Here is a 27,612-nt window from a genome sequence, read left to right as displayed (position 1 = left end):
TCTGATGTCTATCACAAGGACCAGGAAGAGAAAAGAGGAATAGTTAGTCTCTCATAACAAGATGATAATCTGATAAGAGTAGGTAGAAGAGTGTCTTTATGACCAGAATTTCTTTATGACCAAAAGAGAAAGATTAAAGTTTCTATGACCTGTCTTGGAGAAATGAAATTCTAGTCCCTGTAGATCACCTCAGATGTGGAGTTATGAGATAGAAACTGTCATCATACATTATAAACCAGGTACAGTAGCTCACATATACAATCCTACCACATAGGAGTCTGAGACAGTAGTACTGCCATGAGTTTGAAGCCAGCCTGTCCTGCATACTAAGTTTTGAGCCCAGACTGGAGTACATGAAAACTATTTCATAAAACACAAAGCACATATGTGAGCATATACTCATGCAAACACAAATAAAAAACAAATCTAGGGCTGGGGAGATGGCTTAGTAGTCAGGACACTGACTACTTTCTCAGAGGTCCTGAGTTTGATTCCCAGTACCTATACTCCAGTTCCAGAGGGTCTAATATCTTCTTCAGGCCTCTGCAGGCCCTACATGAAAGTGGTGCACAGACATACATAGAGGCAAAACAAAACTCAAGTTTAAAAAATTAAGAGCACTTGTTGACCTTTCAGAAAACCAGAGTTCAGTTTCCAGAACCCACCTTGGCAGCTCACATCTAACTGTAACTCCAGCTTCTGGTACCTCTGCACTCTCCTATCCTCAGTGGCCACTGCCCACCGCCACCCTGCCCACATATAGGCACATACACATAAATAAGAAAAGAAACCTTTTTGTAAAATTCCATAAAAAACAATATTCTCTGGTTTACTTATTTCTCCTAAAGAGTTCACTGTTGTAAATGAAGTTGTAAGGTAACTACTTTACAACTGAGATTTAGGGATGAGGGAGGAGTGCTAATCTGGTAAAACTCAACAGTTACAAACATTCTGGCCCTAAACAAACAAAGCCCATTTGTTGCCTTTAACATCCTTGTTTGAGATGCCTTCTGGAAGTTTTGGCTTTATTCAGTGATGAAGCCTCTTGATTGTCACAGGAAAGGCACTAGACCCCAGGTGAAGGGCTTCCTTTCCTTCCTACTCCTAACTTTCTACCTCTCTATTCTGCCTTGAAATTAGGTGCAACTTCTAAAGGAATCCAGCCTGTTCTGCCCATGGTGTGGCATGTCAAGGAAAGAAACCACACAGTTTGCAGAAAGTGTTCAACCCAGTGCCTAAGTGAGGATAGAGTTTATTCAGAGCATGGGGAAGGGAGTTGAGAGAGTAGAAAGGGAGAGAGAGAGAGAGAGAGAGAGAGAGAGAGAGAGAAAGAGAGAGAGAAAGAGGGGGGGGGGGGGGTTGGGGGGGGGGGGGGGGGGGGGGGGGGGGGGGGGGGGGAGGAGTAGAGACTGGCCATGAGCATTTGGAGAGAGAGGGGAGAAGGGGGGAATGGGGAGAGAGGGGGAGCAGGAAAAAAGGGACAGAGCAAGAGCAAGAAAGAGAGGAGTGGGTGAGCAGCCCCTTTTATAGTGAGTCAGGCACACCTGACAATGGCACATGGACATTCACTGACAACATCAGAATATTCATTTCCCTTTCTTTCAACTCACATCAAATAAATAAGCTGACATACTTGATAAAGACCTTGTTAGATGCTGGAGAACATCTGTATTTCTAGATAGTTACCAACTCCTGCCCCCGATGGATGTCTGTGGCCAGTGATGAGTCAGTGCAAGGAATGGGCACACACATTAGGTTCTCAACATTAGTCCCATTCCTCTATGGTTTACCAAAAGAGATGAAAAATACAGTGTATTCAGTTAATGTTACATTTTTGGACAGACAGATCTTTAGTATAAATATGCCCCAGATATTTCCTGGGATATTATTATACCAAAAAATTATTTGATATTCAAAGGGAACTTGACAGGTTCTATTTTGCCTAACAACTATTCCCTCTTCCACATTGCAACCCCCAGTGTCCTTTTCCAATGACCGAATTTGAGGGCAGGAAAGATGGCCCACTCAATAAAATGCATCACAATTATAAGGGTGTAAGTTCAGATCTCCATCACCCACATATAAAGCTAGGCATGGTAAAGTGTGCCTGTAGCTCCAGCCTTTGAGATGGGAGACAGGACAATCCTGGGAACTCACTGTCCAGGTAGCCCAGATGAGTAAATGAGCTCTGGGTTTAGTGAGAGATTCTGTCTCAAAAAGTAACATGGACAATATCTGTCGTCTTCACCTGATCATGGGCATACAAGAGCATATACTTATACATACATTCCAAAGAGCTGAATTTTGCTTTTTATTTTATTTTTTTGCTAGTGGATTTGGTTAAGAGAGTTATATGGGAATAATTAGAAGAAATTTATTTTTACAAATCATAATAATTTCTACCCACTTAAGCAAGAATTCAATTTTTTAACGCCATTACAAACACAAGTCCTTTCTGCAGCATTGCTTGGCTTACACTGGTGGGTGATAAGTACATATTAAATGAATGAGCACACGAATGGCCAAATGCCTGGCATCTATGCTGTGGTCACCATTGCTGTGATGAAACGCCATGACCAAAATCAAGTTGAGGAGAAAGGGTTTAATTGGTTTATGCTTCCAAACTCATAGTCTATTACTGAAGGAAGTTAAGAGCAGGAACTCAGACATGGCAGGGACCTGGAGATGGAGCTGATGCAGAGGCCATGGAACGACTCTGCTTACTGGCTTGCTCAGCATGGCTTGCTTAGCTTGCTTTCTTATAGAATCCAGGACTACCAGCCCACCCACAATGATCCCACTCACAATGGGCTGGGCTCTTCTTCATCAGTCACTAATTAAGACAGCATTCTACAGGCTTGCCAACAGTCCAAACTTATGCAGGTATTTTCTCAGTTAGGGTTCCCTCCTCTTAGATGACTCTAGCTTGTATTAAGTTGACATAAAATTATTGAGCACAATTGACCCCTTGTCAACTTGACACATAATGCTTTTTAAAATATAATCTTTCCCCTTTTTTGGTTCATCCCAAAAATCTCATATCAATAAATGTAGATGTGAGATATAAATATTTTTCACAAATATAAAGCATTGCAAACTTTAAAATACCATAGTCTTTACGAATTCCAACACTCTAAAAGTTCAGTCTCAAGCTGGAGAGATGGCTCAGTGCTTGGGAGTGCTGACTGCTCTTCCAGAAGTCCTGAGTTCAATTCCCAGAAACCATATGGTGGCTCACAACCATTTGTAATGGAATCTGATGCCCTCTTCTGGTGTGTCTGAAAAGAGCAATAGTGTACTCATATTCATTAAATAAATAAATAAATAAATAAATAAATCTTTTAAAAAAAGTTCAATCTCTAAAAGAAATCAGTCTTTTAAAACTCAAAATTACATACAGCAAAGAGGCCTTGTGCACAAAGATCAGCCCTGAAAAAGCCAGTTAAACATACAACTCACCTCTTCAGTGGAATGAGGTATAACAGCTGTTCTTCCTGAAATGCCAGGAATGATGTCATTTTACAGCTCCTTTGCTGACTGATGAGGCAGACTGTCTGTATCTCCCAGAATGTGTGTTTTTACTTAGCCTAGACCCTTTCCCCTAAATCTTGAATACTACTTTTAGACCATAAAACCCATTCTTACAAGTGACATCACTTGTGTTTTGCAACATTCTAAGTGACTTTTCAGATGAAGGGTTAAGAAGAGAGATGTACCCAAGCTGTGTATTCACACAGCCTATGCTGAGTCCAGAGTGTTTCCTTCTCTGTTCTAGCTATCCCAAGGTCTGGAAGCTTCTAACCCCCATACAATCTAATCTTCCAAGGTGACTAATTTAATCTGGCTTCTCTTGGCTTTTGATTGAATTGTTCTGCTGGGTCTCACACTAACTTTGGAGATGTGTTTAATCTTCTGGCTCCTTCTCATTCTCATTCTGTCAAATCTTTTTCTGATTCATCATTTTGTCTGTTCTTCAATTAGATGTTACTTTCAAACAGGGCTGCTTCTTCTATAAACTAACCTTACATTCATCTTTAGGGATTAAAGGTGTCAACTAAGGGTGAGTCTGTATCCTAGCCAGATCATACTGTAATCCAGGGAATGTCTGCATTTTGGCTGAATCATAGAGACCTACAAGCTCTTTGGATATGATCCCTTACCAGAGCAGCCATGATGCTAGATTAAATTTCTCTATACTAGTAACTAATTTTTTCAAATCTTTTTAAAAATAATAGTTCATAAATGCTTTAACTTCCCTTTAAGCCCACTGCCCACCATAAATAGTGGTTAAGAAAGGATGGGGGTGGGGTGGGGAAGTGGACCTGTTTAGAAAGGTTCTTTGGAGCACCTCCCATCTGTATTGTCTGGAAATCAGCAGTTCAGTTCACTGGTTAGCAGCAGCAGCTTAATCCACTTGCAAACACTTAATGGATGCACCAGCAGTCCAGTTTGGTAGAGTCAGGTTAGCAACAGCTGTAACACAACCTAACAGAGACAGCCAGGCCTTAGCCTCTGTCACTGTCCATCGAGTCCTTTTTATACTTGCCTCAGCACATATCTTGCCTCAGCATGTGTGCCTTTCTCATCTGACATCACTTTGCTAATCAGCTGAAGACCAGAGAAGCAGAAAAAAAGCCTTGGCACACTACCAGAAGTTTTTTGGTATGTTTCTCTCTATGGAGTCCCGACAAATGCAGCTCAACTACAAAATGTAAGGCAGAACAATACATGCATGTTGTTAGCAAAGAATCCTCCATTACGTGCCCTTTTGTCAGCTTCTTGCCAGCAGGCCCAGGTGAGAGGAGAGAGGACCTGGTCCCACTGGACCACTTCTCCAGGGCTGAGTGGGATGGCAAGTGTCAACAGCCCAAAAGAAACACACTGGGCTGAGAGTCTTGTCGAAGCAGGAACTCAACTTTATTGTATCAGCCTCTCACTTATATAAACTCAGATCATAGGGAGGGGGATTTGTGGTGGGGTGAGATGATGTAGGAGGTAGGGAAGGGTGACGGAGGGTATGAGGTGATTGACAGGGTCAATGGCAATTACATCTACATCTGCAATGGTGGGGCAGAGGCAGGGCCAAAACAGGTCTTGCTGAGTCACCCTGGTATGGAAGTGACTGAGATATGTCTCAAAACTCAAGCCAGGCTTAGGCTCTCCCACAAGGCCGTAGAAACTTGAGCCAGGCTCGGGTTTGTCCTCAAGGGCAAAACCAGGTCTGAAATGGGGCCCAACACCCTTTCATGTACTTGCTTTAGCAGAACATCTTCTCTTCTGTGTCTGCTTCAGTGAAACATTCCTTCATGAGTCTGCCTTAGTCTTTCATTTGCATTCACTTCAGCTAAATGTTCCTTCATGTGTTTGCCCCAGCAAAACACCATCCAACCAACTTTCCAAAGACCAGTAAGTTTCCACTTCATACACCTCTGTGTTTCTTACGGCTAGGACAGTCTTGATGCCCACAGGCCTCAGTCACTCTCCCTAGACCCTAAATTTTGGGCACTATCTCTGAGTCAACAGTAAACATTCTTGTGAAAGAAGCCAGATGTACATTGTAAAAAAAATCTCATTGTAAACATGTCTTAAATTGTTGTGCAGTTGGGACTGAGCTAATTGTTATTTAAATATTTTTTTTCCAAAATTATGCTGTACTTAAGCATGACTGAAGTAAAATGATCTGGGCCAGACTCTAGAAGTCCTGGTCCAGCACTGCCTACAATAAAATCAGGCTGAGCTGAGTTTCATTCTTACCTCAACCTGATCATCTTTTCCCTGCCTGTTGTCAAGCTTGCAGGGAAATCTCCACACAAAATCTCTCTTAAAAATTCAAAGTCTCTCATCTGCAGACTCCTATAAAATAAAAAATATGTTAAATATTTTCTGATTTAAGGAGAGAAGAACCAGGGTACAGTCATAATCTGAACAGAACAAAACCACACTCCACCAGTGTAACTAATTCAATACCCAATATGTGGGATCCAATCAGGACCATCTGGGCTCCTCCATGGAGCTTTGGTTACTTCTCTGTTCCCACTTTCTGCAGTACACACAATCTCTGCTCTAAGCTTTCTCTGTTCCCACCTTCTGCAGTACACACAATCTCTGCTCTAAGCTCAAGTAGGTTCCACTCTTTGGCTGCTACTGTTCTTGTTGGTCATCCCATAGTACTGGCATCTTCAAATGCCTCAACTGGGCTGCACTTTCACCAATAGTCCCTCTTGGACTCTCTTCATCATGCAAAACCTCAACTTTTCTACCTGACCTCTTCAGTCTTGGGCTTCCACTGCTCTTCTGCCTGTACCTTCACCATTGGCTTTTCCTGGGCTCTCAGAGTGCCAAGCCTCAGATTTCTCCATGACCCCTTCATGCCTTCAAAACCGATTACATCTGGGAGACTCTTACACCTGATCAAGCTTGGTTGCCAGCACAAGGTACAACCTTGTCTACTCTGAACACAGCTTGCATGTGCTGACTCCCAACACCTCAGTGACACTGGCCTCTTCTTAATTATAGCTGATTCTTAAGCTCCAAATGATCAGCATCTATTGTTCCTGTTAAAGCCTAGGTAAAATATTAAGGCCTAGATGGAATGTTAAGGCCTAGGTAAACTGTTAAGGCCTAGGTAACTCTTAACTAGATAGCCTGCCATTTTGTGCTATTACTAATATTGTAAGGAAACTTTCTCAAATGTTGTCTGGGAAAATTTCTTATGCTCAAGTTGATTAAATATTCTGTTATATTTTGTGTCTTTGGAAACCAATCATGGTAGAAATCAATAGAACTTTATAGTGACCCACAATAACCTTGGACCCAAACTAACCATCCAGCAGCACTCCCTGCACTTGTGTATAAGCTTTTATGGTATATGCTTTTATAAGCTGCCCCTGGGATGGACCTCAACGTAAGAGAGATACTTGTATCAACATAAGAAGCTATTTGAAATAAGACTTTCCTTTTGAGTAGGGGTTGAGTAAAATAAGTTCTCAAAACCTTCCTGGTAACTGACATCCTGGTTGCCAAGTTAAGACATGAATATTAAGCAAAGCATTTCCCCTGTCACAGTTGAATACCCCAGCCAATGGGAGCAGGATAAGTATACAACAAAGACATGTTTCTAAGGAAATCCTGTATCCCTAAATCATGATTGATGGAATAACTTAGCACTAATGTTTATAGATTTTAGGCTTAAAAAGTCCTATTGGATCTTGATTTAATATCATAGTTCAGCTCCTGAGCCCGAACCATGGCCCTGATCAATCAGTTCTAGGGCATGTGCTCATAAACTATCCCTGTCTGACTGATACTGGTGTTTGTGTGGTTTGTGAGAAGGCTACTGGACCCTAACAGTCCAAACAAAATGAAGGTTTTACTTTAGTGGTTCTAGTTGCATGCTAATCACAGCTGATTCTTCAGTTCCAGCTAACCATAAAAAAACAAACCCATAGACTCTTCACACAAATGGTCCAGTAGAGTCTTTGCTTTCTTCTGAAATTCACAAACTAGGCCTCCATCATCTGCGTGGCTTTCAACACTCTTCTAAGCTCCTACAGAACAGCTTGCTGAGCTCTCACTTCTAGCCCAAAGTTCCAAAGTCTTTAATAAGTCTTCCCCAAAGCAACATGGTCAGGTCTATCACAGCAATACTTCAATCCTGGTGACAATTTGGCTTAGTTTGGGTTACTATTGCTATGATGAAACACCATAAAATTAGTAAGCACATCTGGACTCATTTCTAATCTGTATGTGTTGTACATACTGAGAAACAGGAAGTGCAATTTCAGCTAAAACAATTAGTTTCTATTAAGTGAGACCATAGAAGACACAAGAGTGGGTATAGGGGGCTGAGTAAAGACATGTTAATCCTCAGGACCTGAGAGTGTGTTATCTACATTACAAAAAAGAATTTTAATTATCTATTTGTTTATTCTTGGAGACAGAGTTTCATGTAGCCCAGGCTGGTCTTGAAAATTTTATACAACCAAGAATAACTTTGAATTTCTTTCTTCCTTCCTTCCTTCCTTCCTTTCTTTCTCCCTTCCTTCCTTCCTTCCTTTCTTTTTTTTTCTTTTTCTTTTTTTTTTTGAGACAGTTCCTTTGTGTAGCCTCAACTGTCCTGGAACTGGCTCTGTAGACCAGGATAGTATCAAACTCACAGAGATCTGCCTATCTCTGCCTCCTGAGTGCTGGGATTAAAGTTGTGTGCTAACACCACCAGCTAACCTTGACTTTCTAATCTCCCTGTTTTTATCTCCCTGGTGCTGAAATTCCCAAGTGTTACAATTCCTGGCCCTGGGAATGGAACTTGAAAGCAACAAATTTGCTTTACATTATTTAATTATTATTTGTAAATTGTTATAGCCAAGATCATAAAATTGTAATCAGAGAAAGGGAGTGTCCTGGCTAGTTTGTTTGTTTGTTTGTTTGTTTGTTTGTTTGTTTTTGTCAATTTGACACAAGCTAGTGTCATCTTAAAGGAGGGAAGCTTGACTGAGAAAATGCTTCCATAAGATGGGGCTGTAGCCAAGCCTCCAAGGCATTTTCTTAATTAGCGATTGATAGGGGAAGGCCTAGACCATCCTGAGTTGGGCTATCCCTGGGCTGGTGGTCCTGGCTTGTATAAGAAAGCAGGCAGAGCAAACCAGGGGAAGAAGCCAATAAACAGCACCTGTCCATGGCCTCTGCATCAGATCCTGCCTCCAGGTTCCTGGCCTGTTTGAGTTTCAGTCCTGGCTTCCTTCAGTCACATACTACAATATGGAAATATAAGTCCAATAAACCCTTTCTTTTTCAACTTGCTTTTTGATCCTGGTGTTTCATCACAGCAATAAAGACCATAAGTAAGACAGGGTATAATTAAAAAACAGATGTTTTGCTGAGTTAGAAGCTTGCCTAGCTAGGAAAAATCTGACAGTTTTACTTGGGACCAGTGGCAGAGCAGTTAGTCCCCTAGAGACTCATATGTGGACAGCATGGAAAGTCAAAGTGAGGCCAAACCTACTCCATCTTGGGACCAGCCTCCATCTTAAAAGAAACTTGACCATAGCTAAACCCAAGCTGCACCCAAGTACCAGGAAGGACCCCATGGCTTGTCCTTGGCCCATACCCCATGGTTACTCTCTAGCTACTTCCTAGCAACAGTCAATCAAAGATTAGTCTGATTGTTTCAGATGTACTTTCAGACTGTTTGTGATTGATTGTTCATGGTTTTGCTTCAGAGCACCCACCTGTTGGCTTACAATAGTCATTCAATTAGAGATACTTGCCAGACTGGAAGCCCCCTTGCTTGCTCACCATTTCCTATAAAATTTTGTCTCTCTGAGAGTTCAGGGTTGCTTCACCAACCTGTCCTGCTGTGTCAGGGTCAGTGGTGAGTAAGCCCAAGCTCGAGCTTGTAATAAAGAGACCCTAGTGTGATTGCATTGGGATCGACTCTTTGGTGATCTTTTGGGGTTCATAAAACAGGCACAACAAAAGCACACAGACACTGGCAGAATCCCAGGGACTGGAGAGGAAGGATATATTGGTGTGTGTACACTGTGATAATGCAGATTAGGGGCAATAGAAACACCTTTTTAAAACTTTTTTTTAAACAATTCAGGAAGGTCAGATGTGTTCTATTCTGACTCCTGACTTTCTTTGGCCTATAGATGCAGATTGCTACCTTCTCTCTTACTCTTCAGTCTCCCTCTCCCTGACTGCCTCCTTCCTTTTAAATTTTTACTCCCTGCCTCTCTTTCTGTGTGAATATTTATATATGAGTGCACATGGCATGCAGGAAAGTCATAGGACACTTTGTAGGGGTCTGCCACATGGGTTCTGGAGATGAAAGTCATAAGCATTTACCCTGGAGCTGTCCTTGCTGCCCTTCATTTTGGTTTATAAAAATCAGAGTCAATACAGTCCATACTCACTGTATAGTTGGAAATAATCTTGAACCCTTGACTGTTATGCCTCCACCCCCTCTTAGAAATACAAGCAAGGACACCACACAGTCCAAATAGCCAGTTACCATCTTATTGTGTCCTTACCCCTAGTTTCTCTTTTATGTGACTCCACCATGGTGTCTCTTGCTGCATCTGTTTCCTCTCATGAAGGCACCGTACAGACTGTATTGCCTAACTCAGGACCTCAATTTAATTGGATCTCTTCTTTAAGCTCTCCAAATACAGTCACATTCTGAAGAACTAAGAATTAGGGCCTCAATGTATGAATTACGATAGGAGACAATTCGGCTTATAAAAAATGACTTACAGCCAGGCAGTGGTGGTGCAAACCTTTAATCCCAGCACTTGGGAGGCAGAGGCAGGAGGATTTCTGAGTTTGAGGCCAGCCTGGTCTACAGAGTGAGTTCCAGGACAGCCAGGGCTACACAGAGAAACCCTGTCTCAAAAAAAACCAAAAAAAAAAAAAAAAAAGACTTACAATTAGTGAAAATCCTTGAGAATCAGTCTGTGTGGTTAAGGTTGGAGACCTAAGGAAAACACAACAGCAGCCCAGGTTTGGTTGTTGGATGAGAGAAAGTGACACCACACCAACTTAAGTAAGATTGGCATGTAAACTGGGTGATTATATTATATCCCCAGGATTTTCCTTGTTTTGATAATTGTACTATGCTTATGTAAGATGCCACACTTGGGGAGGACCAAGCAAAGAGCATATGGTAGCTGAGCACTGTGGCCCTCCCTCCCGAGCCTGTAACCTTAGCTCTTAGGAAGCACCAGAAGGAGGATTAGGAATTTGAGGCTAGGCTGGGCTATGTGAGCTCTGACTCAAACAAAACAAAACAAATGAACAAGATTATATGGGTATTCTGTGTATATTTGTGTTTGTTTTCTTGTTTTGGTTTTTTAATAGGGTCTTGTTTTGTAACCTAGGGTAGGTGGACTTAAACTCTGGGCAATTTGTCTCAGCACTCTACGCTTCCTCAGCACTCTACCCTTCCGAGTGCAGGGATGAGAAGGCCTGTCATCACATCCAGCTTCCTTTGTATAATTTTTCTACATTTTCCCCAAGTCTGAAATTATTTCAAAATTCAATCACTGAGTTGGTGAGAGGATTTAGTAGCCTGACAACCTGAATTCAGTCCTCAGGACTTTACATAGTGAAAAGAAAGAAATGAAAATCGTCCTCCGATTTCCATCACCTCTCTCTTGTCTCTCAGTCTCTCTCTCTCTCTCTCTACACACACACACACACACACACACACACACACACACACACTAATTGAAATGGGCTGGAGAGATGGCTTAGTGGTTAAAAGCACTGGCTGCTCTTCCCAGAGGACGCAGGTTTGATTCCCAGCACCCACATTGTGATGGTGTGTAACTCTGTGGGCACTTAGTATGGTGATATACAGACAAAACATCCATACACATAAAGTAAAAATTAATGAATCTTAATAAATTTAATAAAGTAAAAATAAGTAGAAGGAAATATCTTTTTAAAAGTACTAGATTTTTTTTTAAAAAAAGAAAACCAATGAAATACAGTGAACAAACAGAAGACAGAGGGAGTGTTGGAGGAGAGAGGCTGGCTATCACGGGAGGAGGGAAAGGCAGAAAAAGACAAGGTCAGAGGTTCTACCTGCTCCCCAAATGCTCACTGACCCTTGTTTCTGGAACTGATACCATGGGTCTCCAAGCCTGTTTTGGGGTGTCGGGTCACTAAGACACAAGCTGGAGGGCAAAATAGGCACATCCAGCACTATTTCATTCTTAATTTCTGACATTCTGCCAATAGTGCCACAGTAAGATGATGTATTGTGTGCTAAAAGAATGAATTCTCTGTATGCCAGCATATCCAGGACATTGACATTTTGGTAGCTGACTTAGCTTTCTTTCTTACTTTTTATTGCAGTAGTGGGGAACTGAAGCCAGGGCCTTCTGCATGCTACTCAGTCAGTACTACAGAGCTTCATATCAGCTCCTCATCTTTAGAGATGGGATTTAGGTCTCCCAAAATTTACCACTTTATGTTATAGACCCAATGGCATAAATCTGTAGTCCCAGAATTTGGGAGGTGGAGGTAGGAGGATGGGAGTTCAAGGTCATCCTCAGCTACACAGGGAGTCGGGGCTCAGCCCGGAACAGGTGAGACCACGTCTCAAACAAACCAACCCCGATTTTTAAGTGTAGGATCCAGTGGGTTTGGACATATTCATAAAGTCGTGCGGCCATTTCCAATGCCCAGGTGGCGGCCACTCTTTGTTCTTACAATGCACAGCCTTTGGGAATGACAGATGCGTTTTCTATCTGAGTGTCTCTCCTCCTGGAGATTTCATGGAAATTGGCAGATTCCCTGTGAACGCTGCACACCACAGAAGCTCCGCCCTCTCGGTGGCCAGCTGTCATTGGATTGGACGCGCGGGTTGGGTGTGCACAGGGGTGTCGCTCTGGCGCCTGCAGTGCAGTCAGGTGTGCTGGCGCCGAGGGCACCCGCGGCGGGTATGGCGAGCTGGTGGCGCGCGTTTCCACGAGCGGCGCGTCGCTATCCGTGGCCCACTAACGTGCTGCTCTACGCCGGGCTCTTCTCCGCCGGTGATGCGCTGCAGCAGCGACTGCGGGGCGGCCCAGCCGACTGGCGCCAGACGCGGCGCGTGGCCACTTTGGCCCTGACCTTCCACGGAAACTTCAACTACATGTGGCTACGCCTGCTGGAACGCGCGCTGCCAGGCCGCGCGCCGCGCACGGTCGTGGCAAAGGTGCTTTGCGATCAGACTGTCGGAGGGCCAGTAGCCCTCTCTGCCTTCTATGTCGGTGAGGGGCCGGGGCAGGGCACTGGCTCAGGGGTGGGGGTGGGGCGGGGATCGGGGAGACCAGAGATCTAAAGCCATCGGGGCTGAGGCAGGAGGTGACAACTCTGTGGCCCGGGAATTAGGGCTGGTAGGAAATTCTGAAGCAGAGATCGGAGGTCTGGACATTGAGGGACTTGAGGTTTCCGTGAGGAAGAATTTGGGGGCCGCTGGCCGGGGAACTGGCGATCCCTAGTGCCAGGGATTCAGAAGGGTTGGTGTTGGAGCTGAGAGGCTGAGGTTGACAGAGTTCAGGAGGGAGAGGAGTCTCTTTTCCTCCAGAAAGAGGCATATTCAAGAGACCCTAGCTTAGCCCCATAGCATCCCTGGACTCCACCTGTTCTAGAAAAGCCACACCTGAGGCTTTGCGGCCAACAATCAACCCAAAAGTGATTCTGGGGGCAGAGTGGGTGGAATCTTCTATTATAGAAAAGTCATTTCCAGGGTCTTAGTCTTGCTTGGGCAACAAAATTTCCCCTAGGGTGGGGATCACACAGAATGAGCGGGCTTGTGTACCTATGAGAAAGCTATTTTCACGCTGGGCTGGATGGACGGGCTTTGGGAATCTTTTCTGCCTGGTTTACTGAAAACAACAAAAGGTTTCATGATTTTTTTCTCTCCTTAGCAATTTCTATACCCTAAAAGGCAGTGGCAGCTGGGGAGGGCCACTCTGTGTTTGGAGAATCTTCTCCTGGGACTAGACCTGACCTAGGCATTGGGGATGGTAGATACCAGCAACTGAGCCTAAAAGCCCCCCTCTGGCCTCAAGCTGTGCCAACTGAACTATATTTGCAGTCTTCAGTTTGAAGACAAGGGTTCACTAAGTTGCTCAGGCTGGCCTTGAACTTGTGGTTCTCCCACTTAAGTCTTCCAAGTTGCTGGGATGACAATCTCACCCCACTAGACTCAGCTTGTTAATGTCTTCTTAAACTGAACGAAAGTAGGCAAACCATCTAGAAGAAACATACCCCGCTCTGGGAGATATTTTAGGGAGTTTGTATTCACTTCCTTTCCTTCTATAACCCACAGGAAACATCAAAAAACCTGATGGCCTGTTATAGTCTCAGCTAATGCCATGGCTCAGAAGGTCAGTGAAGTTAGAATAGAGAACCAGAGAGAAGAGACTTCTGATTTGCCCAAGCTTTGTGCCTTGTCGTCTCGAGTGATCTCCCAGCCAGCTTTGAAAAAAACATCCCAATACTTATTGTAGCTTGGTACAGCGGTGAAGGTGTTAGGAGCCTGGACCTTAAGACTTGATGTGCTAGATTCCTACTTAATCTTTGATCTACCACTTCGGTGGATGTTCTCATAGTTCCCATGTCAGATAATGAGGACACAGGCATGGAGGGTTTGGAAGTTCACCAGAAGACAGCATGATCCAGGCTTTTAGCCGTGCTCTTCATCTTGATATACACAGTGGTTGTATGTACGATCACTCTGAGACTAGAAAACAGCGCTGTCCCAAGGGATAGAGATGCCTAGGATGAAGCATCTGAGGCCTTCTGACATATCACCTGGCTAGACTGTTGCTGTGTCTTGCTGTCCGATTTCTTGTTCAGTCTCCTCTGCTTTATGATGGGAACATGGGTATGTGAACTGGAAGTTTAAGGTGCTACTTGAAAACTGATAGCCAGGTGTTGCCCTGTGCCAGGCCTGCCTTGGGAAAGGATGGATTAAGGAGTGGGACACCTGGGCAGGTTCTTGCTATTAGCCTCCTTGAACACTTTATTTTTAGACAAAAATCATTCTGTATAGTGCAGTCTGGCCTTGAACTCACAGTGCTCCTCCTGCTTCAGCCTCTTGAATGCTAACTTTGTAGGACCACCATGATTAGCTAACTAGCTTCAGCGTCTTGATTGCTAACTTTATAGGCCCACCATGGCTAGCTAGCTGTCTTTTCCTCCTTTTAACGCTTCTCATCTCAGTGAACTGTTAGGAGGGTCAAATGATGTGGTACATGTAAGTGTTTGGCGTTTACCTGGGTAAGAGCACTACACACAGTATTTCCAGGGATTTGTTTTCAGTCTTGTTCTAAGGGTCTCCTGCAAATGACCAAAAACCCTTATCCTGCACTCCACCCACACCCCCAGTCAGGGTGGTCAGAGAATTGTTACACATTTTTTTTTTAAGTAAGGCTTTGATTCTGTTTCTTGGATGCCAAACTCTGATTAGAATATACTGATAGGACATGTGTAGTTGCTAGAATGTCCAGGATCCATAGTTTTCATTTTTCTTTTTTAAAAGGAATGAAGTTAGTGTGGGAGGACAGCATGTAGCTCAGCAGTAGAGGGCAGGCGTGCCATGCTTGGGCCCTGGGCTTAATCTCAGCACAAATAAAAAAGAAGACAAGGAAAAGAACAAAAAAAAGGAAGAAAAAGGAAAAAGATTTTTTTTTCACAATTTGGGGCTGGGCTGCAACTTAATTGGCAGAGTGCTTTTTAGCAACTGGGCTCCACCCCCAGCAACATGGAGCTGGGCATAGTGGTTCCCACCTGCAGTCCCAGCCCTTGGGAAGCAGAGGCAGGAGGATCTCTTGTAAGTTTGAGGCCAGCCTGGTCTAACATAGTGAGTTCCAAGACAACCAAAGTTACATAAAAAAGAAAGAGTTGTAAAAGAACAGGGTTCAATTTCCAGGCGCTCACAACCACCCACAAAACTGTGGTGCACGGACATATATATATATGCAAAAACACTCAAATACATAACATAAACAAATCTAAGACTTTTAAAAAAATACTTAAGAAACAAAAACAAATAAGGAGACGGAAAGATGGCTCAGCTTGTAAAGGCACTTGCTGGCAAGCCTGACAACCTGAGATGACCCTTGGAACCTACACAGTGGAAAGAGAGAACTGACCCCAGCAAGTTGTTCTCTGACCTCCACACTCAGGCAATGGCAAGTGCAAGCACACACCATCAATCAATCAACTAACCAATGTAAAACAAAACATAAACAAGAAAGTCACCAACAACCTCATTAGCCAGTATAGTATTGGCTTTCATTTTGTGGCTTCTTCGTTTAGATAAAGGATCATTTTGCTGTACCTTTTGTACCTGGCTATTCTCACTTCCTATTTGGTGTCCTTTAAACATTAGTTTTAAAATAAAGATAGTCTTGTTTTCTTATTGGGTCAACAGTAACATGTGAATGATTGGAGCTTGATATGCCTGGATGATGTTGGAATGTGAAATTGAACACACATTGTTATACAGTAATTATTTCTATTTCTAAAATCCTTTGGGTGTGTTTCTGTAAACAGGAATGAGCATTCTCCAGGGAAAGGATGACATATTTTTGGACCTGAAGCAGAAATTCTGGAATACATATAAGGTAAGACAGGCTTCTGAAAATATAATCATATCTTTTAAATATTCTAAACATTAAAGAATACTTATTTGAGGGACTGGAAAGAAGGCCTAGAGAGTAAAGGAGTTTGCTGCCAAGCCTGAGGACCTAAGTTCCATCTCGTTGGGCTACATAGTGGTAGGAGAGAACTGACTCTCACAGTTGTTCCTGAACTCTACATACTTTCTGTGGCCTGCCTGCATGTGTGCATGAGTGTGCCATCATGTGAGTGCACAGACAGACAGACACGTGCGCACACACACACACACACACACACACACACACTAAATGAATGTGATTTTTTTAAAAAAGGAATACTTTGATACAATTCTTTTTTCCCCCCACTGAAGATTGAACCTATGCCTAAAACCAGACAAGACTTTTACCACTGAGTTCCATGCTTGCCCCGCATTTGCTTTCATTGAGATAAGGTCTCATATATTCCAAGCTGGCCTTGAACTCTTGATCCTCCTGCCTCCACCTCCCAAGAGCTGATTATAGACTTATGTCATAGTGCCCAGCTCCCTAGCTTTTTAGAATTAATAACAATATTTATTAATAATAACAGTATTTTTTTAATAATAAGGGTAGAATGAGGGACTTGGGAGTGTGGAGATCAGAGGACAGCTTGTGGGAGGTCTCTCCTTCCACTATGAGAATTTCAGGGAATTCAGACACAGGCAATCAGACGCAGCAGTAAGCTCCGTTACCCACTGAGCCTTCTTGCTGGCCCTCCTAGCTTGTTTGTTATTCTCTCCTCCCTCTACCCTCTCCTCTCCTCCCCTCCCCCTTTCTTTTTCTTCCTCTTCCTCCCTTACTTACTCCCTCCTCACCTTCCTTCCATCCTTTCTTTCTTGAATTCTGATCTCTATAATTTGACCAGATGCATGTAGCTCAGACAGGCCTTGAATTTCTGATCCTCTTGAGGAGCTGAGGTTACAGGTCTATCCCACTAGGACTAGCTTGAAAAAGCTATGCTTAAATTAGGGGTTATAGTTTGGCTGATGGGAATCCAATATTTTGACAAAGAGCTATCTTAATTTTGTTGCATTTTATTTTGAAAATAAACATCTTGTGATGTTGCCCAGACTGGCAGATGACTTTTGGGCTCAAGCAGCCTTCTGGCCTCAGCCTCCCAAGTAGCCAAGACTGTAGGTTGGTGCACCAATGTTTCTACCTTCAATATATTTGGACCAATAAATTCCAGGAGGCTTCCTACATCTCTGCTTCTTAGGGACAGGAAATAAACCCTATCACTGCATTCAGGCAGGTGTTTATGATGATTTTTGACTTCATTAGATTTATTCTTATCAGCAACTACAATTTATTTAATAGATTTCCAAACCTATTTGCAAAATAGGAATTGTAGGCTGTGGATCGGCCACGGAGTCACTGTTTCCAGGTGTGAGTCCTGGTGAAAAGAACTTCATGTCACAAAGGTGTTTCCTAGAAGGGTGATGTTTCCCAGGATTGTTCCTAGTGAAGTAAGTCCCCTGCAGTGTTTTTTATTCAGTACAAAGATGTATGTTGCTGTTGGACTGACAACTGTCATGTGTTCAGTGAAGGCTTACTGTCTTCAGACAAAGTCAGGTTCAGTTCTCAGCTCTGACCCAGCACTAGTTTGATTCAACTAATAACAATCAGGCAGATAAAATTTCAGTATTCCAGAATATACAGCTAATCTTTTACATGTACTTAGTCTCCTGTCCAGAGCAGAGCTGAGAGATAGAGGTATAGCTTGATGGTAGAAGTATTTGTTTAAACCGGGCGGTGGTGGTGCACGCCTTTAATCCCAGCACTTGGGAGGCAGAGGCAGGTGGATTTCTGAGTTCGAGGCCAGCCTGGTCTACAGAGTGAGTTCCAGGACAGCCAGGGCTATACAGAGAAACCCTGTTTCGAAAAACCAAAAAAAAAAAAAAAAAAAAAAAAAAAGTGTTTGTTTAGTGGGAGCAGGGAAAGGGATCTCTCAGGGTAACTCCAACAGTTAAAAACACAAAACCCAATACAATGTGAAACCACATTGAGCTATCACCCACAGTTTCTAGAATCTTCTGAAGGATGATACTGAGCCCCAGAACCAGCATTTTCCATTAGGTACTTGAAGGTAGAGGGGAGATTTGAAGCCACAGAGTCCCCTGGATCCCTCTAGTTAGGGACATCTTCTTAAAGGAGGGTGTTTAGAGCTCTTGTTACTTCTCCTGAGGTAGAAATTGTGCTTCCACAGAGAGTTTGGAATGAGATTTTCTTGTTCTTTATTTTAGAAGGGAGAGTGAGGTTAGAAGTACACATGTCTGACATGTTTTATTAATTTACATATTTTTGCTTTTGTTGTTTGTTTTGAAACATGGTCCCACTTGTAGCTCAGGCTGGCCCAAACTTACTGTGTAGAGCAATCCTCCTGGCTGAGCCTCCTGAGTGCTGAGATTATAGGCAATATAGGCCACCACACTCTGTTGTACATCTAAAGTTAGGAAAAAAAGCAGGAAGCAGGATTGGAAGTACAGGGCATTGGTGGTCTTCTCTCTTAGGCATAGAGTCCTGGGAATCCTGACACATCTTATGTTTTTATCCTTTTTCATGGCTGGGCTCAGATGCAGGTCCTCACATAGGTTAGGCAAGTGACATACCATACCCTATCTACCTACCATAGTCTTATTTCTGTCTTTGATATTGTTTGTTTGTTTGTTTGTTTATTAAAACAAGGTCTTATGTAGCTAAGGTTGTCCTGGATCTCGTTATGTAGGTGAGGAGATTTGAACCCAGGGCTTTGTGCATGCTAGGCAAACCTTCTGTTAACTGAGCCACATGCACAGCCCTAGGGAGTGACCTTGGGTCTCAAGCATGCTAGACAGGCATGCATCCAGCTCTTTTTTCACCACTCACTGTTTTCTCTTCTCTTTTTGTTACTAGTATTTTTTACTTATTCACTTTGCATCCCACTCACTGGCCCCCTTCTAGGCACCCTCTTCTCCCATCACCACAACCCTTCCCCCATCCCTCTCCCCTTCTCTGAGCTGGTAGGGCTCACCACCCCCACCCAGTATTACCCCATACCCTGGCATTTCAAGTCTCTGCTAGGTCAGGAACTTCCACTCCCACTGAAGCCGGACAAGGCAGCCCAGCTAGAACATCCCGCAACAGCTTTTTCCAGTTGTTCCGGACCCACATGAAGACCAAGCTGAACATCTGCTACATACGTGCAGGGAGGCCTAGGTCTAGCCTGTGTATATTCTTTGGTTGGTGGTTCAGTCTCTGAGTGCTCCCAGGGGTCCAGGTTAGTTTACTCTGTTGATCTTCCTGTGGAATTTCTATCCTGTTAGAGGCCGCAATCCTTCCTCCTGTTCTTCCATAAGAGTCCCCAAGCTCCATCCACCATTTGACTGTTGGTGTCTGCATCTGTCTGACTCAGCTACTGGGTGGAGGCTCTCAGAGGGCAGCCATGCTAGACTCCTGTCTGCAAGCATAACAGAGTATCATTAACAGTGTCAGAGATTGGTGTTTGCCCATGGGATGGGTCTCGGGTTGGGCCTGTTATTGGTTGGCCATTCCCTCAGTCTCTGCTCCCTCTCCTGTGCCTGCATTTTTTGTAGATAGGATGAATTTTGGGTCAAAAGCTTTGTGGGCGGGTTGGTATCCCTATCACTCCATTGGGGAACCTCCAGGAGGTTCACCACTCACTTTTAAAAAGAATTTTTTTTTTATTGGATACTTTATTTACATTTCAGATGTGATCCCTTTTCCCCATTCCCCTCAACCCAGGAACCCCCTATCTCATCCCCCCCTCCTGTTTCTTTGAGGATATGCCCCCACTCACCCTCCAACTCCCACCTCCCCACCCTCAAATTCCCCCACACTGGGTCATCCAGCCTTCACTGGACCAAGGATCTCCTCTCCTACCTATGCCTGACAATGCCATCCTTCCCTACATCTACAGCTGGAGCCATGGGTCCCTCCCTATGTGCTCCCAGGCTGGTAGTTTAGGCCCTGGGAGCTCTGGTTGGTTGGTATTGTTGCTCTCCCCATGGGGCTGCAAACCCTTTCAGCTCCTTCAGTTTTCTCTCTCACTCCTCCATTGGAAACCCCATGATCAGTTCAATGGTTAGTATGTGTTAGGCTCTAGCAGACCTCTAAGGAGACAGCTATAAAAGGCTCCTGTCAGCATGCACTTCCTGGCATCCACATCAGCATCTACCTTTGATGACTGCCCAAGGGATGGATACCCAGGTGGAGCAGTCTCTGGACGGCTCCTCCTTCAATTTCTGTCTCATGCTTTGTCTCCATATTTGCTCTCATGAATATTTTGTTATTTTTTCTAAGAAGGGCCAAAGCACCCTCACTTTGGTCTTCCTTCTTCATGGGCTTCATGTGGTCTCTGAGTTGTATCTTGGCTATTTCGAGCTTTTGGGTTAATATCCACTTATCAATGAGTGCATACCATGTGTGTTCTTTTGTGATTGGGTTACCTCACTCAGGATGATATTTTCTAGTTCCATCCATTTGCCTAAGAATTTCTCGAATTCATTGTTTTTAATAACTGAGTAATACTCCATTGTGTAAATAAATATACCACATTTTCTGTATTCATTCCTCTGTTGAAGGACATCTGGGTTCTTTCCAGCTTCCGGTTATTATAAGTAAGGCTTCTATGAACATAGTGGAGCATGTGTCCTTGTTGTATGCTGGAGCATCTTCTGGGTATATGCCTAGGAGTGGTATAGCTGGGTCCTCAGGTAATGCTGTGTCCAATTTTCTGAGGAACCACCAGACTGATTTCCAGAGTAGTTGTGATTTCCAGTGGTTGTACTTGCAATCCCCCCAACAATGGAGGAGTGTTCCTCTTTCTCCACATCCTCGACAGCATCTGCTGTCACCTGAGTTTTTGATCTTGGCCATTCTGACTGGTGTGAGGTAGAATCTCAGGGTTGTTTTGATTTGCATTTCCCTGATGACTAAGGATATTGAACATTTCTTTAGATGCTTCTTGGCCATTCGAGTTTCCTCAGTTGAGAATTCTTTGTTTAGCTCTGTACCCCATTTTTTCACCACTCACTTTTGAGAAAGGGTCTTACTAAGTTGCTCAGGCAGACTTGGAACTTGCAGTCCTCCTGCCTCAGTCCCACAAGTAGCTGGGACCACAAGCCTGTGTGTCTTTCCCTCCATTCTTTTTCCTCTTCCCTTATTTCCCCTTCCCTGGCCTCCTCTTTTCCCTTCCCCCTTTTTTTTCTACAGTGCTGGGACTAGAACTCAGAGCCTTGTGCATGATAGTTGCTAGGCAGCTGCACCATATCCTAGCCTCTACACCCATTTCTGATTCTGCCTGAGTTGCCTACTGTGCTGGTCGTTGGGTGATAAGTCTCCCCAGCACTGGTGCTGGCCAGGCGCTGCTCAGCACGGTATTGTGAGCCTGGGGTTACTCTTCACTCCCAGCTACATCTTTATTGTGGGTATGTATTCTGGGTTCTTCTTTTTCTTCCAGCAGTTTATAATTCATTACTATGTTTAATTATTTTGGGTATTCTCAAGCATTGCAGACTTGGTCAGCGGGAAGTACTTTGAGTTGATTTCTGTATCCCAGCAGCATTTCCTGTCTTTTATATATATAGTCTACCTCTCAAGTCCTAGGATTAAAGATATAACACCATGCCTGGCTCATGGACTTTTTTTTTTTAATTACTTCATAAAGTGTGGTGACTCATACAACTCCAGTATTCAGGAGGCTGAGGTAGGAAGACTGCCATGAGTTTGAGACTAAACTGAGCTATAGAACAAGACCCAGTTACAAAAGAAAGTAAGTAAAGATAAAACGATTTTAAAAATTAAGAGGTTGGCAAGATGGCTTAGTGGCTAAAGGTGCTTTCCACCAGACCTTAGGTCCTGAGTTCAGTCTCCAAGACTCCTGAAATTATCTTCTGACCTACACACACACACACACACACACACACACACACACACACACTAAGTAAATGTAAGAAGTTTGTAATGTCAGCCTATCTTGTTATGTACCAAGAGGTAGCTTAGATGAATTGTTTGCATATTGTCTCATAAAGAATTGAAAGAATTGTTTGGATAAGCCAGGCATGGTGGCATATGCCTTTAGTCTCAGCAGTGGGGAGGCAGAAGCAGGTAGATCACTGCGAATTCTAAGCCAGCCTGGTCTGCATAGTAACCAAAGCTTCAGGCCAGCCAATGACACACAGTGATATCCTATCTCAAAAAAAAATTTTTTTTTGGTTTGGAATATACTTTAAAGAATTCACTAATAAATGTATTGTGTATATTATATACTGATACTCACTTGGAAATTATAGTGTATAAATTATATGTGGTTATTTTTAAGGTGCTGATTTCTTCCAGAATCTCTGGCTGACTTTTCATTCTGCACCTATGATTATAACCAATAACCATTGGCTTACAAACTATGCCTTCAAGTCTCTTGCCCCCTCAAGGCTTCAAACAGTCTGCATTTAATCCACTCAGAGTCCAATCCAGTCCTAGCTGGGCACCCTACCTGCCTGGCATTGCTTATGCTCTTACAGAGTGAACTATGTGTTTGCTTTATGTACCTTTACAGCATTCTAACAAGACTTTTCTTCATTCCAGAGTGGTCTGATGTACTGGCCTTTTGTGCAGGTGAGTGCCAAGCTTTATAGAATCTGGGTCTGGGCCTTGGTACAGTGGTAGAGCATTTGCCTAGTAGGTGCTGCATCCTGAATTCAGTCCCTAGTGTGGAATGAAAACAAAACCCAAACCAGTTTCTGTTGCCTGTGTCTTCCTAACAGACTCTGTCTGTATTGCAGCTGACTAACTTCAGCCTTGTCCCTGTGCACTGGAGGACAGCATACACAGGACTCTGTGGCTTCCTCTGGGCCACCTTCCTGTGCTTTTCACAGCAGAGTGGCGATGGTACCGTGGAGTCCATGTTCATCTTCCTTCGAAGGAAGGAGGCGGGTGACAAGTCCCCAGAGAAGTGAGGAGTCAGACTGCCTTCCGAGGACTCAGTTCTGTCTCTCCCAATCACCTGCAGCAGGCCTGCTTTACTGACCAGTTGTGGATTCCATCATGAAGACATTCCGTAGGCTCACTTGATTTGAAATTATCAATTATTATTTTAATTTTTATCCAAACCTTTCCCAGTCATTCTAGTCTGAAGGTCTTATTCTCTGGTATTTTCATGTCTTTAATGCTTTGGTTAAAAACTGCAACAATGACCTGTGACATTTTAGAATTATTAATATTTTTATTCTAATATTATATGGCTAGTTGAATTTTTAAAAAAAACTCCAGTTTTGATTGTATTTCTAGCCTAAACTCTCAGTCTATTTCCTACACACTGTGGAATCTGATTGCCTTTTGTTCTTATAGTAAATTTCTATGCATATAAAATTCAGTCAAGGTTGAATAATCAGTCCCCACCCCAGATAATTTATAATAATGTATTATAATGCCAACACTAAAATTCTGTAAGTAGATGATTTTAATCTTCAAAAAGGAATAGTGTTGGATATATTCTGTATAGAATATTTTATTGATACTGTCTACTTGTTTTTTAAAAGAAGGATCTCTCTTTGTGTAGCTCAGGCTGCTCTGGAACTCATTAGATACCCCAGCGAGGCCTCAGCTCTCCAAGTGCTGAGATTACAGGCATGAGCCAACATGTCTTTCTCTTCTGTTTTTATATTATACCATTCAAGTTCAGATTTTTTAAATTGATGTCTTCTAGCTTTGAGAAGATACAGTTGATCAAATGCCCTAATTCCTACATATATGAAATAAAATATTTGGTTTCTAAATGAACTACAGCAAATGCAAATTCTAGAAAACTAATCATTTCTTTCCTCTCTAAGGAAGAACTCTAATACTAGACCAGTCTACACAGTTTGTAGCAAACCTAAGCGTCTGCATTCCAAATATTGGGATTACAGACATGAGCCACCATGCCTGTCTTTGTGTGTATGTGTGGTACTAGGGGTGGAACCAGGGTCTTGCACAGACAAGTGCTCTGCTACTGGCTGTATCCCAGGATCCTGATACTAGTCTTTTATAACTCAGTGCTTTAAAATTCTTTATACTTTAAAGTGGACACAAAAATGAGAGCAAGTTGTTCACATTTATTCAGTTTGTCTAGTCTCAGCTAGCCACCTTCAGGTTTCAGAGTTATTCGAATACCCAGGTCTTGACGTGTGTCTGTCTTCTAATAACCACACATGGCAGTGTGTACCTGTCTACTCAGAAAGCTAATGGAGAGGATCATTTCAGCCCAGGAGTTTGAGACTGGACTGGAAAAATACAGCAAATCTTTGTCTTAAAACTACACATGCACACAAAAAAAGTAAAACTGTGAATGTCTTAAGTAATTTCAGCAATCTCACCTGAAATCACCCCCATGGCTCTGTTGCGTCTACTGGCATGCAGGACAAATTCTGAGACAGGAAACACTGAGTTCCGAGTTTATCTTGTGAATGTATAATGTCAATTTTATAATTCATTCTTAAATTTCTAAGCAATTAATTTATATGGTTTATAATATGTTTGTAAAAATTATAAGCATGTACCTTCTAAGGGTCTAAGTTATGGAATGTAATAGAAATTGTTGGGAAGGTACGAAGGTATATCCCTGTATCTTCACTTGTTAATTGCTGTGCCCTAAGCAACTTGCTGGCAGGATTTGAGTATTGTCATTTTTATGGGCCATTGCCAGTTTTCTAAGTGTAAATGTTTGTCCTTCCCACCTGCCCCAAAAGAAGGTTCTCTGAGATTATCATATTAAAAGACAAGCTGGCTGGCGTGATGAATGTCAAGCAGCCCTTAATGCCAAAGGTCAACCTAAGGTAAGATTGACTGGGTGTTGTCCTGCTGCTGGTTGGTTCAGACTGGAATGTGGCTTTTTGTATAATAAATAAAAAGCTGACAGCTGGAGCTAGGGCAGGAAGTATGGGGCATAGCTTCTGTGCAGACAGACACATAGGCAGATATGCAGGTATGGAGAGATGCAGGGGGATTTGGAAGGAGGCAAAAGGGAGGGAGGGGGCAGAAGGGAGATGGATGGAGCTGAGACCATGAAGTGAGAACCACATGGAGGAATGGGGTGGTGGTGGTTTGAATATGCTTGGCCCATGGGAAGTGGCACTATTAGGTATGGCTTGTTAAAGGAAATGTGTCCCTTTGGGGGTGGGCTTTGAAGTCCTATGCTCAAGCTCTACCATGTAAGGAGAGACTCCTCCTGATTGCCTGCAGGAGAGAATCCCCTTCTGCCTGCCTTCAAATCAAGATGTAGAACTCTTAGTTCTTTCTCCAACACCATGTCTGTCTGTATGCTGCCATGTTTTCTGCCTTGATGATAATGGACTGAACCTATGAAACGGTAAGACAGCCAAAATTAAATGTTTATAAAAGTTGTCTTGGTCAAGGTGTTTCTCTTCTCAGCAATAAAACCCAAACTGAGACAGATAGTGTAAGGATCTGAAAATGGCTGAGGGAAGACTCCAGAGTCAAATAGTATGCAAAGAAAAAGAGCATTTATTCTGTAGAAAAAAAAAATCAGCATGCAGGGGTCAATCATTCATCAAAATGGTAACAATGGAGGAGCTTGCAGGCCCCTTTTATACAGGGCTGGGGACTGTCTAGAAAGATTAGGTAATCTCTAATGTGATTGGCAGGGACCAAAGCGGTAACATTAGTACAATTTTTATTGGCTATTATGTTCTATATTTAGAGAGTAGGTTAGGTAATCTAAAATTTCATTGGTGGGTGCTAGGGAGGTCACATTGGTCAGCTTCTGATTGGCTTCTGCCAGGTGGACAGAGGTCTCTCATTTCTATGTCATGAATGTTTAACCACAGGACAAGATAAGGCTGACCAGCACAGATGGCCTATCCTGAGATATTTTCCCATTCTTGTGGTTCCCAGGCTGTTTTTTTGGGAGGGGATTTGATGACTTTCTTTCTGGAATTTATGGTCTGTTTCTGGAGCTGGTGACTTATGCCTAGTTCTGAAGAGGTCAGCTTAGGGCCTTTGGAAAATCCACCAGGAATTTCTTCTTCCCAGAAGAGAGAGGTCATAGAACATGTAGGCACCCCTCCCCTCTGGAAGGGAGAGGCTGATTACATTCTCAGGAAGACCACAGGAAGACCACCTGCAGATAAGGGAAGCCCAGACACATAGACACATTACTCAGGGCAGATTGACCATCACCCCATCCAGATAAGGGAAGCCCTTGCTACCTCATTCCCTAAGGACCAATCAGTTTAAAAGTCACACTGTTCTGCCAATCACATTGTACCTAATGGCTGTTGCTCTTTTCTACCCCTGACAACTGTATAAAAACTGGCCAAACAGTCTGTCCAGGATTTTCACCTCTTCTTTGGATGCAGGATGGCTCTAGCACACTGGAACAATAAACTCCTCTTGCTTTTGCATTGATCTCTGGCTCTGTGTGGTTCCCTGGGGAGGAGGGGTGGAGGTAGGGCATCCCTGGTAGCTAAGGCTTGTTAGAGTCTTACAGTTCCTGGGACTAGTGACTTTCCTTTTGAAACCAGGCCTGGTCCTAAAATGGAGACAAATGAGATTTATGTCAACCTTTCAATAGGATGGCAGAGAAGTTAGATAGCTAGCTGAGAGACTGCTCCAGCAAAGGGTCAACAGCTTAAACTATATAGACTCTGTGTCTTAACTATATATCAAGTGAAAGTCCCACAATAAGATATCAATGCATTTTACATTGGGGCAGTAGAAAGAACATTTCTTGTTGACTGAATGCTTTTAAAAGTTGGATGGGTATGGAAGCCTGCCTATAATCTCAGTGCTTGGTAGGTAGAAATGGTATTCCTGGGGCAAGGTGGCTCTAGCTCAGAGTTCAGTGGCAGACATTGTATCAGTGGATTGGTTTGAATGAGAATGGTCCCATAGGCTCATATATTTAATCATCAGGGAGTGGCTGTATTGGAAAAGATTAGGAGACATGGTCTTGTTGGAGTAGGTGTGGTCTTATTGGAAGACATGTGTCATTGGGAATGGGCTTTGAGGCTTTTAAATTCCAAGCCAGGCCCAGTCTCTCTCTCTCTCTCTCTCTCTCTCTCTCTCTCTCTCTCTCTCTTCCTACTGCCTGTGGATCCAGTTGAAGAACTCTTGGCTACTTCTCCAGCACCATGCCTGCCTGTATGCCACCATGCTTCCCACTATGAGGATAATGGACTAAACCTATGAAACTATAAGCAAGTCCCAATGAAATGCTTTCCTTTCTAAGAGTTGTGGTCATAGTGTCTCTTCACAGCAATAGAACACTGACTAAGACAATCACTAATGTGGAGAGAGATAAAAGAAGGTACTTTATGTCAACCTCCGATCTCACGTGTGGACATTCACACATACGTGCATACTACCTTCACATACACACAAATTAGAAACACACACACACACACACAAGATGATGAGTAACTGACCTCTGACTTGACACATATGCACACAAATATATAAA

At 43.2% G+C, this 27,612-nt stretch overlaps 1 protein-coding gene across 1 annotated transcript in view; it reads left to right on the top strand.

The window, feature by feature from the left end:
• The first annotated feature begins 12,448 nt into the window (after nucleotides 1–12,448).
• Mpv17l (MPV17 mitochondrial inner membrane protein like) overlaps nucleotides 12,449–27,612 on the top strand; it is a 19,922-nt gene continuing 4,758 nt past the window's right edge. The window contains exons 1-4 of the mRNA XM_028778373.1: nucleotides 12,449–12,758; nucleotides 16,054–16,124; nucleotides 22,740–22,769; nucleotides 22,937–25,500. Of these exons, the coding sequence (XP_028634206.1) occupies nucleotides 12,449–12,758; nucleotides 16,054–16,124; nucleotides 22,740–22,769; nucleotides 22,937–23,110 (585 nt within the window). The 3' untranslated portion in view covers nucleotides 23,111–25,500. The remainder of the gene's footprint in view (nucleotides 12,759–16,053; nucleotides 16,125–22,739; nucleotides 22,770–22,936; nucleotides 25,501–27,612) is intronic.

Source organism: Grammomys surdaster, unplaced genomic scaffold (genome assembly GCF_004785775.1).
Source record: "Grammomys surdaster isolate TR1022 unplaced genomic scaffold, NIH_TR_1.0 334, whole genome shotgun sequence".
NCBI classification, from domain to species: Eukaryota; Metazoa; Chordata; class Mammalia; order Rodentia; family Muridae; genus Grammomys; species Grammomys surdaster.
The sequence above is the reverse complement of the archived record's forward strand: the minus strand, read 5'-3'. Positions and strand labels throughout refer to the sequence as shown.